This window comes from Triturus cristatus, chromosome 2_1 (assembly GCF_964204655.1).
Source record: "Triturus cristatus chromosome 2_1, aTriCri1.1, whole genome shotgun sequence".
In the NCBI taxonomy this organism is placed as follows: Eukaryota; Metazoa; Chordata; class Amphibia; order Caudata; family Salamandridae; genus Triturus; species Triturus cristatus.
The window spans coordinates 904,595,525-904,607,952 of NC_140581.1; the positions used below are offsets into that span (position 1 = coordinate 904,595,525).

General features: G+C 50.4%; 1 protein-coding gene across 2 annotated transcripts in view; it reads left to right on the plus strand.

Moving 5' to 3' along the window:
- GKAP1 (G kinase anchoring protein 1) overlaps positions 1–12,428 on the plus strand; it is a 565,016-nt gene that overhangs the window by 96,908 nt on the left and 455,680 nt on the right. For both annotated transcript variants that reach the window (XM_085633148.1, XM_085633155.1), the window contains exon 4: positions 1,185–1,262. In XM_085633148.1, the coding sequence (XP_085489274.1) occupies positions 1,185–1,262 (78 nt within the window). The remainder of the gene's footprint in view (positions 1–1,184; positions 1,263–12,428) is intronic.

Genomic DNA, 12,428 nt, shown 5'->3' on the forward strand with positions numbered 1-12,428 from the left:
CTGACTTGCAGGGATATGTTTGAAAGTAATGCCAAAGCCTGTTCCAAATATCTGTGAGAATAGCCAAAGTTTCTATTGACGATAGTTATCCACTAGTGGCTATATGGCCACCTTTCCACTGTAAATAGTTATAATACAGAAGCATTGGCAAATTGTATGTAGTGAGGACATTTTATAAGGTATGGATGCTCATTTCCAGACACCACGCGGGCGACCACCTACCCTCTGTGCACGCCCTTCTAAGTATTCTATTACGTGTTTTACTGAAAAGTAGTCACCTGTTGCACATTAAAAAATATAATGCTCTGTTTTTCTGGTGCCTTGCAACTGTTTTAGTGATTTTTGTTGGTTCACCTCACCTGCTACTAGGATGTTGCTCACACCGTGAGTATTCCAGGCAGCTCTTCATGTTTTCTGCCAGGATGCTGCTTGGGCCATTTCTTCTTTCTGTGCTCCTGGGAGCTCTGCTTTTATCCTGGTCAGCAGCTTGTCTGTGTTGCCGCCGCCAGTATGCTACTCACACCATGAACGCACCCATCAGAGCCACTTTCCTGCCACCTAGATGCTGCACATGCAGTGGGTGCGCAAGGCGGACCGTTCACCCTGCTGCTGGGATACCACTGCTGTTAAGTTCGTAAAGTGTCTTCCTTGGGTGCACACACACATTGGTAAAGCTAATGGACATAGGCTGTCAATAACAGTATGAGCCAGAACTATTGGCTTTGACACTGCATCTTTCTTTGTGTGAGTAACCTGCATCCACACTTTTCTTGGAATTAGGAATAGTCCTTGTTCACTCTCCTTTCCTATGCCTCTCTCTCCTCCCACTTTTGCATCTTCTCACACATCACTGGGAAGTTAGCAGATCGGCAAGAAGTGCCCCCTTTGTCCCTTGCCTAACCTTGCTCGATTGCAGATCCATTTCCTCCATCACTATCACAAGATATCTCTTGGATCTGGACAGGGAGGTGTGAAGATGGGGAGAGCCGTGCACATCACTTTTTAGCCCCAGCGTACAGTCCTTATTCTATCGCTTTTTCGATGCGGTAACAACGTCTAATCTCACCTCGCTTTCCATCTAGGGAGCAAACGTTTCCCCTCCTTAAAAATAACTATATTTTTGCAAAAAGTACTATCCCCATGTAATAGTTATCTTTTTTGTTACTTTTTAATTGTTTCTCCAGCTGACCACCAATATGTTTGAAGCAGACCTTGAAAAAGCTTTGATGATGAGCAAGCTGGAATTTGAAGAACACAAGAAGGTATTTTATTTTAAGTCTTCTCTGTAACACTTCTAACTGCATATTAATTTTGTTAAAAGCAGTTTATTAAATTCATAGCGAGAAGAGCCCTTTTAATGTTAATGTAATTGAAGTAGAAGATGAACCACTTCTACAAACAATGATTATCTGTTCCATAATTACTGTGATGTTTTGCAGGTAGTTTTTATTACTTGTATGCTGCAGGTGAACAGTTGTTTTACATTGTTTTTATGAGCAGTTAGTGTAGAAGTTCCTGTGCCTTTCTCTAGCCTGTGTGCACAGCATTCCAGCTGACCTTCTAAAGAAGGACCCAATTCACAAGTTTCGAAAATGATTGAAAATATACTCATTTAAATTTACACCTATGTTTGGCTTACTTTTATGGTCTTCTAAAAATTACTGTAATGAAATGTATGCAAGTCCCAGATTGCTACACATGCTTCTCCACTATACCTTTTTGTGTGGTCTATACATATAACCTTTTGCAGCATTAATCTACTATAAATTCACATGATGTGTATTATTCCACCATCTAGTTGTGCTGTCTGGAAATATTGTTTTAATAAATACGTTTTTTCTTTTGGTTGCCAACTACAGGCGACTGACTTTGAGTGAAAACCCACAATTTTTCTGTGCACCATTTCTATGTTTTGATTCTTTTTTTCCGCTATTGGGTTCGAAATGGAAAAATGGTTACTTTGAGTGTCCGTTTTAGAGTTGGCTGAAGAAGTCACAGCCTCTACCCACTGTCAACAATGGTAATAGATAGCATTTCTGATAGCTATATCTCCATACATAATGCTCAACTATCTGTTGAATATCCCCAGACACCAGACTGGAGCCAGAAACTTTCATAGCTCTCACTTGCCGGTAGAGGGCGCAGACTCCTTAATGGCATAAACAATGCCACAGTGAAGTCACTGAAGCCATAAAGCACCAACTCTGGTGCCCCAACGTTGCTCCCCCTTTTTTCCACATCTTCGATGCACATCTAGTGCTTCTATCCTCACAACTTTGTGTTTTGCCCCACGAAGATTGCCTGGGGGTCATAACATGATTTGGGATCATGCGATCAGTGCTACAGTCACAAGGCCTTCAAGGAATTTAAGGCCAAACCTTTTATGTCCCGCAAAGACAGAGAAGCCATTTGCATTCCAGATAAAAGGACAAGGTCCCCCTCCCATTCCTCTCCTTCCTACAAGTCCTCCTAAGTAAACAAACATAAGAATTAGAAGAGTTATGAAGGTGAGTCACCTCAATGCCAATTAGAGTCCAAGGGCAAATTGATTAGCCAACTTTACTCCTAGCAGAGTCGTCCTCGAAGCCGGAACTCTTCGATATTACTCCAACTGCAACACTGCCTCCAGTGGCAACCCTAGTGCTGGCTCCAGGGTCTTTGGCAGTTCCATTGCCGCTGATTTATCCAGGGGACTCTGTCATTAGGCTGTCCTTAATTCCAGGGGCCAATCTTGCCCTTTCGCTCCATGCCATGATGGGGATGTTCCATCGTGCAGCAGCCCGTCTGGGGATCCTCAGAGTCCTAGTGTTTATCTGTGTTGTGAGGAAGGAGTATTTTTAATGTCGGTCTGTGCTTGTATAGCGCACAGGGCATTTTTCCAGCATTTATTCATGAATTTTGTATCTTTTGATTAGAAAGAATATTCTTGTGCATGTGTAGCTGTAGATACACATGCTGTGCGTACTCCTGCATTCTAGTGGTGGACTTGGATGCATGCTAGTTGTTTTTCTTAGAAGTATTCTTTGATTTACAAGGTATGGTGAGCCCTCCTATTAGTGGTAGGGGGAGCGGCTCTATTGTTAGATCACCATTGGGTCTTTAACTCGTGTCTCTCCCACAATGAGGCTTCCAGTGTGCCCTGCCTCATCTTCTCATCCTAGCTCAATGTACCATGTGCATGGTCAGGAAGATGACACACCTGATCTCTTCGGGGACCGAGATATCGAGGTTGAGCCACAGCTAGAGACTTCGGGCCAACAGTCCCTCTGCTTCAGCCCGTAACTGAGCTCACACTCCGACACCAAGGCTGAAGAACTGCCTCTCATCCAACACAAGGCGTCAACTGTGACTACGACACCCCCACCTCCACTCTGGCTCTGGCAGGCGGAGCACGGCCCTCGAAAGGGTTGAGCAACGAGCCCCAAAGTCCGTGCTCAGACTACTGGTTGGCCATAACCTGAAGTAAACAAAGTAATTATGGGAGGGATGCTTGAAGTAATCTCTGGTAATTACTCTCACGCATCCCAGCCCATCATTTTTGCCACAATGCCACCTCGTATTAGTCCCAGCTATATGCAAATTAGCCTTAACCCTGCTCCAGTAGGAATGGGCCATTCTGAACTACCATACCAGGTCCTCTCTGAACTGGAACTCAAGCTAACCAAGGTAAATTTTCATCCTAGTTAGGGCTCTTCAGTCAGGTGCAGCTTGGTTCCAGGAGCACAGGACACACTTCTGGAGATACCCGTTGCACTTACGGTGTTGCATTGAAGTAAACCAAAGTGATGGGATGTGCAGACCATGGCCGGCACTGAAACAAAGACCTTCTGAGCCCAGTCCAAGCCAACCATTGCCAAAGCTCCAGCCCCTGTGCTCATAACTCCTTCAAAGCTGGCACCGAAACCTGCTTTCGCTCCCAAGAGTCCTTTGGCGATGAAAAGCCATTAGGTGCATGACATGCAAAAACCTGTGTCAACACTGACTTGTTCGGCGTCCAAAGTCCATTCTGCTTCATTTCCAGGAGGAGATCGATGCCAGGCAGCGGCACCTCGCAGTTTACCCTTGGAACAGAAGAATTATAACCAAGCCACCTCTGAAGGAGCAAGACTTTCTGTCCCGTAAACGAAAACCTTACTTTTGAGAAGGAGCTTGCTGAGAAACCCTCTCCTCCACCTAAGTTGAGGAAACATTGTGACAGGCACTAATCCAGCACCACTATAGCACCCTGCACCTCCACTCCCTCTACCTTCTCCACCACACCTTCCTCAAGCACACTCAGCAGAGGGATGCCCAAGCTCCTCATATGAGAGAGGGAGTCCAGTGTACCTCATTAATCTATACGAGGCACTGTTCGACCCGAGGGCAGGAGATGACCCATGAGACGACTCGCCTGTAGACACAGACCTAGGCCTCTGCCTGCAGAGCCATCTCCTCCTGAAGATACCACCGCGTATCACAAGATTATAAGCAGGGCCACAACCTCCTACAAGGTAAAGCTTTATAAGGTTCAGGAGAAAGAAGACTTCCTAGTTGGAGACACTCCCCTCTACCCAAAGGTCAGTGCACTATCTCCCAATGTTTAAAGACATGTTAAGAACTGCGCCTGAAACCTGTAAAGACCACGTGAAAGCCAGGGTAGTAACCCCAAGGGCTGATTGTTCATTAGGGGCAACTAACATCAACTCCCTGGTGGTGGTACATATGGCATAAAAGGTCCTTAATGTGCAGGGCACTGGCGATGCACCTCCACCAGATAAACAGAATAGAAAGATTGGTGCTTCTGGCAAATGTGCTGCCTCTCAATCTGCAAACCAGTAGAGTATTTCACACTTAATTAGGCTACCCTCACGTTATGACAGTGCTCACTGGCATGAGTTGGAATAACTCCTCCAGTACATAGATAAGTTGAAAAAGTAGGGACACAAGCTTGTCTTGGAAGGGAAGCTCATTTTCAACACCACCATCTGCTGTGCCTTAGACACTGCTGACACCTCAGCGTGGGGTATTAACTTTAGTGTCCTGATTCGACGACACACTTGTCTGCGTATCTCTGGTTTTAAACCAGAGGTACAACAGCATCTCCTCAACCTGCCTTATGACTGTGAGCACCTCTTTGGACCGTAAGTTGATCAGATGCAGGAAATTTTTTTTAAAACACAGATCCTGCAAAGGTAATTGGAGCCCTCTGTTAGACCTGTCAGCCCTTTGGGTGGTCCCTCCTCCTCATCATTATTTATTTTGTCCCACTTTTGCCTCAAACCCTGTTATACTTTTTCCTTTTTGGGAACCACCAGATTTTTTTAGTGTTGATGCAGGGTCAGGGAGCCATTTTCCCTACCCCTGGAACTTCTGTCTGAGGGCCTGAGACACAAAATGGTGGCCACCTGTGACATCATCAGAACCCACTGGAGATTTCTAGAACCTTCCGTAACATTCTGGAACCCTGTGACAGTTAGAGGCAGTTTAGAATGTTGGGAGGCCATCTCAGAGTGGCAGTTGGCAACTGACTAGAGAGGAGAGAGGACCAGTTCAGAAGGAGGTCGGAGTAAGGCAGCAGAGGTGGAAACCAGTGCTTGGAGTGGGGTCCAGAAACCCACCCTTGATGCTAGTCTCTACTGACCAAGCCCAACCTAAAGCCCTGTGTGGGATTAGGACAAGAAAAACCACCTTAAGGACCTAAATACTGTGAAGAGGCCTTAAAGAAGAAGACCAGCAAGTTCCTGACCTGTACAACAGTGTCCTCCTGGAGTCCTGACGTCGAGAAGCCTGGAGACCTGGAGCCCGAGGTGGAGAAGCGGCGCTGACAGAAAGCAGACGTCGTACCCGGAGCCGCCAGAGGTCGAGAGAGGGCGCCGACGGAGGTCGGGGGGAGTCACCGGAGGTCGAGTAGAGAGTCACCTGAGGTCGAGGTGAGGCGTCGACGGGGGGAGTGAAGTCCGCCCTCCGGAGTCGCCGGAAACCAAGGTGAAGCGCGCAGGAGGTCGGGAGTGGAGATCACACTCCGGAGTCGCCTGAGGTCAAGGTGAAGCGCGCAGGAGGTCGGGAGTGGAGATCGCACTCCGGAGTCACCGGAACCCGAGGTGGAGCCGACGGAGGTCGGGAGTGGAGGTCGCACTCCGGAGACACCCGGAAGCGGGGAGACCGTGACCCTGTGACGCCGGAACACGACATCGAGTCAAGGCCGCCCAGCGACATCGATCCGGAGCCGCCTCACGGCACCGACCCGGCGTCAGGTAAAGTAGATCGACGCGACATCGAACCGAGGCCGCCCAGCGACATCGAACCGGAACCGCCAGACGGCATCGACACGGCGTCAAGTGGAACAGATCGACGCGACATCGAACCGGAGCCGTCCAGCGACGTCGACCCGGCGCCGAGCGGAGCCGACCATCGTGAAAAGGGCAGTAAGTGGTAGAAAGGGCATCTGAGGCCCTGTGGAGCCCTAAAAGACCATTCTAGGGGCTAGAGGGGTGTTAGAACCAGCCTGGGAGTGCCAGGGGTGGACTGAGACTGGTGCAGTGACCTCTGTGAGGGGTTGTGTATTTTGGGAGAGCCAGATCTGTAGGTTACCCTTATTCTACCTCAGTTCAGGGCCAGCCTTGACCAATCTAGGTGGGACACCCCCCATGTCATCCAAAAGACCACAAGCTGTACTTGGGCATAGTAAAACCAAACTACCTCAGGAAAGTGATGTGAACTGTAATTGTCATTAATTGTGTTATTTAAGTTATTGAAGGTGCTTTATTTATTGACTGTATTTATTGTCTGACTGTATTTATTCCTGCATTGTATTTATTGTCTGACAGTATTTATTAGCCATCGGTATTTATTGCACCCATATTTATTCCGTGTTTATTTATGACCTGAACGTATTTATTGAAACCCCACTGTGGTATTATTTATTTGACCTGCTATTTTCAAGAAAAGTCTTATGGTATTGTATGTCAGTTTTGAAACCTGCAACTAAGAGAAAATAAGATAAAGACAAACAACTTTCTTTCATAATTTTTACGGTGTAGTGTCGTTTTTGGAACGGATGAACGCATGGTTATTGTGAGGGTGTGACGTACGCTTAACACGGTGCCTGACCCCCGACCGCTCGAGCCAAGCTACCACCGTGTTGGGAACCTGGTGACTGCTAACCCGGTTGCCCGGTTTCCAACATAAAATTGGTGTTCAGTGGTGGGATAGAGCTGTGCTTGCGTCTACTCGACAATAACTGTGGGTAGTCCATAGGCCTACACCGGGAGTTTTCTCCAAGCGGACTTCCTGATTTTGAGTTTTGTTTTTTCCAAATTTACTTCTGGTGGTGGGAGGAGGTATTACAAAAGGTACCCCCCTGCATAGATTCTGTAAGCAACTGTCGTCTATCCTGAGTGGGCAAAATGGAGTTTGTATTAGAGGATGTGGAAACTTATACTGTGGCCCAACTCAGAGAGTTTTGTGAGCGAGAGGGGGTGTTTTGTCCCCAAGGTGCAAAGAAGGGTGAACTCCAGACCAGCTTGAGGGCTTGGGGGGAGGCACGGCGAGAAAGTAAGGTTGAGAAAGAGGACAGGGATGGAGAGCCTGACAGCGAGGGGGCTGGTTTGTACCAACCTGAGGTGGGGGACCTAGTAGCGGGGACCAGAACACTTTCAAGGAAGGGCAGCAGTGTCTCTAGCAACGGCTTATTAGAAGCAGAATTCACTGACCGGAGGGAGAAAAGACAACTCACATGGGATTTGGCGAAGCTGGAGAAAGAAAAAGAGGAACGGAGGATGGCTCACGAGTTGAGGCTCAGGGAGATAGATCTCCAGATCCTACGGGTCGGGGCACACCCTGTTCCTAGTGGTGGCAGCGAAGAAAGAGAAATCACCAGGGAATCCAAACCCTATTTGCCAAAAGACATAGTAGCTAGTTATAGTGCGGGTGATGATATCGCCAAGTGGCTAGCGGCCTATGAGATCTCATTAAGAGTCCATGGGGTTCCAGAGAAGTATTGGGGAGGGGGATTGTACAAATACATGCCTCCAGCTGGTAGGGATACATTATTGGCCCTGGAGCAGGATGAGCAGACCCACTACCCCACCATGAAAGTGGCGCTCGTAAGGAAGTTTGGACTAACACCCGAGAAGTATAGACAGAAGTTCCGGGGTAGCCACAAACTGGGCACACAGAATTGGGTGGATTTCCTGGACTATGCAAAGAAGGCATTAGAGGGTTGGATACAAGGCAGTGAGGTGAGGGACTACGAGCGGTTGTTTGATTTGATGTTGAAGGAACACCTGCTCGAAAAATGTTTCCCTGAACTGCGTCAACACCTGGTGGATAGCAAGCTGACCAATCCCCGGAAGCTTGCTGAGGAGGCGGACATTTGGGCTAGTACCCGGGTGTCCACAAGGGGGACCGGAAGGGACTCTCAAAAGACCGGACAGGGCGCCCCCCAGAAGAAAGAGGGAGGGGAAAAGAAAACGGAGTTCTCTAAAGGCCCCCAAAATAGTTCCCAAGGGAAGGGAACAGGATTCACCCCTAGGGCTAACCCACCCAGAAACCCTAATCCTGGCCAGAGTCAGCAGCCAAGGGTTGTCCATTGCTACGAGTGCGGTGGTGTCGGACACTATAAGGGAAATGTGAAGTGCCCGAAAAGACCACCCCCTCCCATCGGAGGAAAGGCCCCCGGAGTAGCTAGTGTAGTGCTCGGGGAGGAGATGCCCTTAGGTAAGGGAAGGGAGTGGGCGGGTGTCACTTTAGTGTCCCTGGGAGAACGGGAGATGGTTCCTAAGATCCAGGTGCCCGCAAATACCACAAAGTATGGGCAGTGGGTCACCATCAACGGCCAAAGAGGGGAGGCTCTGAGAGACACAGGAGCCAGTATGACTATGGTACGTAGCCAACTGGTGTCTCCAGAGCAGGTGATTCCCCATGTACTCCACCCCGCCGCGATGGCTGACGGCAGAATGGGCCACTATCCGGTGGCCGAGGTTCCATTTGAATGGGAAGGGGTTGCAGGGTTACTTCGAGTTGACGTAAGCCCTGCCGTGCCAGTCGATTGTCTGCTGGGGAATGACATGGAGCATAATGCTTGGAAGGAGGTGGAATACCGGACTCATGCTGAGATGCTGGGTACACCTGACTGGGCCTGTGTCAGCACAAGGTCTGCGACTACCCGGAGGGGGAGTTCGTTTAGGCGGGAGCCTGGATCAAAGGCACCGCCGGCTGCCAATCAAGGGAAGAACCGAGGACAGGAGGAGCCTGCCTCGGCATCCACGCCCCGTGTGAAGGATAGGCCACCGGAGGTGGTGGACCAGGAGTCCGCGGAGGGGGATGTTACCAAACTGGAGAACCTACCCATCCCGGCCGAGGGGCACATGGAGGGAGGGCCGACCAGGGAGGAATTCTGCAAGGGCCAGAAGGAGTGTCCTACCCTTGAGGGGCTGAGGCGACAGGCCGAAGCCCAGGCAGCAGGGAACGTTGAGGGGAACTATAATATTTACTGGGAGGATGGCCTCCTCTACAGTGAACCCAAGGCACCCATGCACGGATCGTCACGGGCCTTGGTTGTCCCTCAACGTTACCGAGCCTTCCTTCTGGAATTGGCTCATGAGATCCCCTTGGCAGGACACCTGGGGCAAGACAAGACCTTTGCCCGTCTTGTCCCGCACTTTTATTGGCCTCAGATGAAAGTGTCGTCCGACACCTACTGCCGGACGTGTGTGTCTTGTCAAGCCAGTGGGAAAACAGGGGTGAAGCTGAAAGCTCCCCTGGAACCACTTCCTGTCGTTAGCACCCCCTTTGAAAGGGTGGGCATCGACATTGTGGGTCCGTTAGATCCGCCTACTACAGCTGGTCACCGGTTTATCCTGGTTTTGGTGGATCACGCCACACAGTACCCAGAGGCTATACCTCTGAGGACCATTACTGCACCTGTTGTGGCTAGGGCCCTGATGGGAATCTTTACCCGAGTGGGTTTTCCCAAGGAAGTTGTGTCCGACAGGGGGACCAACTTCATGTCAGCATACATGCGGGTAATGTGGAAGGAGTGTGGAGTGACCTACCGGTTCACCACTCCTTATCACCCCCAGACCAATGGTCTGGTGGAGAGGTTCAATAAAACCTTGAAAGGCATGATCAGAAGTCTGCCTGAAAGCCTGCGGAGGAAATGGGACGTCCTCCTACCCTGTCTATTGTTTTCCTACAGGGAAGTGCCACAGAAGGGAGTGGGCTTCAGCCCCTTCGAGCTTTTGTATGGGCACCCTGTGCGTGGACCTCTCAGCCTGGTGAGAGACGGATGGGAAAGAACTCCCAGAAAGCTTCCCCAGGACGTGGTGAGCTACATGCTGGCCTTCCGGAGCCAAATGGCTAAGTTGTGGAAGCAAGCTTCTGACAACTTGGAAGCCAGCCAAGCAGTGATGAAGGCGTGGTATGACCACAATGCTCACCCGGTGGAGTTGGAGCCTGGCCAGAAGGTGTGGGTGATCGAACCAGGAGAACTTAGCGCCCTCCAGGATCGCTGGTCAGGACCCTTTGAGGTGTTGGAGAAGAAGGGTAAGGCTACCTACTTGGTGGACCTGAAGACCCCTCGTCAGCCCCTACGGGTGCTGCATGCCAACCGCCTCAAACCCCACCATGAGAGGCCCGAAGTCATATTGTTAATGGTGACTGACGGAGCAGAGGACGTGGAAAGCGAGCCTCTCCCTGACTTATTTGCGTCTCAAGAAAAGGATGGGTTGGTGGAGGGAGTGATTCTCTCCCCGTCCCTAACTCCTGAACAGCAGGAGGACTGCCGCCAGGCCCTGGGGCACTACTCTTCGTTGTTCTCCCTTGTTCCGGGTAGGACTCACCTGTGCGTCCATGACGTGGACACAGGAGACAGCCCACCTGTGAAGTCAAAGATCTACCGGATGACAGACAAGGTGAAGGCCAGCATTCACAGTGAAGTCACTAAGATGCTGGAGCTAGGAGTAATTGAACCTTCCAGCAGCCCCTGGTCCAGTCCGGTGGTATTAGTACCAAAAGCTGCACCACCGGGGGCCCAACCGGAACTGAGGTTCTGTGTGGACTACCGGGGACTGAACTCAGTAACCAAGACTGATGCTCATCCGATCCCGAGGGCGGATGAACTGATTGACCGGCTGGGAGCTGCCCAATATTTGAGTACCTTTGACCTTACTTCTGGGTACTGGCAGATCTCTCTGACTGATGGAGCTAAGGAAAGGTCAGTACTGGCAGATCTCTCTGACTGATGGAGCTAAGGAAAGGTCAGCCTTCTCCACGCCCAAGGGCCACTACCAGTTCTGCGTGATGCCCTTTGGGCTCAAGAACGCACCTGCCACGTTTCAGCGTCTGGTGAACCAGATCCTCGCCGGAATGGAGAGTTTCTCTGCTGCTTATCTGGACGACATTGCCGTCTTCAGTAACAGCTGGGGGGATCACTTGCGTCACCTGCAAGCTGTTCTCCAGGCCCTGAAACACGCTGGTTTAACGATCAAGGCCAGTAAATGCCAGATCGGGCAGGGGTCGGTAGTGTACCTTGGACACTTGGTGGGTAGGGGAGCGGTGCAACCCCTCCAGGCAAAAATCGAGGCAATCATGGCCTGGGAACCCCCCAAGACTCAGACTGAGGTCCGAGCTTTTCTGGGCCTCACAGGATATTACCGCCGCTTCGTGAAGGGGTACGGTACCATTGTGGCCCCCCTCACGGAGCTTACGTCCAAGAAACAACCTCAACGGGTAGTCTGGACGGAGGCTTGCCAGCAGGCCTTTGTGAAACTGAAGCAAGCCATGTGCGAGGCCCCAGTCTTAAGGGCCCCAGATTTTTCCAAGGAGTTCATTGTCCAGACAGATGCATCGGAACATGGCATTGGGGCAGTGTTATCGCAACTCAATGAAGAAGGTCTGGATCAACCCGTGGTCTTCCTATCCCGGAGACTACTTCCCAGGGAACGGAAGTGGAGTGCAATAGAGCGTGAAGCCTTTGCAGTGGTATGGGCTCTGAAGAAGTTGCGGCCATACCTGTTTGGCTCGCACTTCCTAGTTCAGACCGACCACCGACCCCTTCGTTGGCTGATGCAGATGAAGGGGGAGAATCCCAAGTTGCTAAGGTGGTCTATCTCCCTACAGGGAATGGAGTTTCAGGTGGAACATCGGCCTGGAGTGGACCACGCCAATGCAGACGGTCTCTCAAGGTATTTCCGCCTTAGTGATGAGAACTCCCAAGGGGTTGGGTAGCTCTCCCCACTTTCAGCTGGGGGGGACGCGTGTTAGACCTGTCAGCCCTTTGGGTGGTCCCTCCTCATCATTATTTATTTTGTCCCACTTTTGCCTCAAACCCTGTTATACTTTTTCCTTTTTGGGAACCACCAGATTTTTTTAGTGTTGATGCAGGGTCAGGGAGCCATTTTCCCTACCCCTGGAACTTCTGTCTGAGGGCCTGAGGCACAAAATGGTGG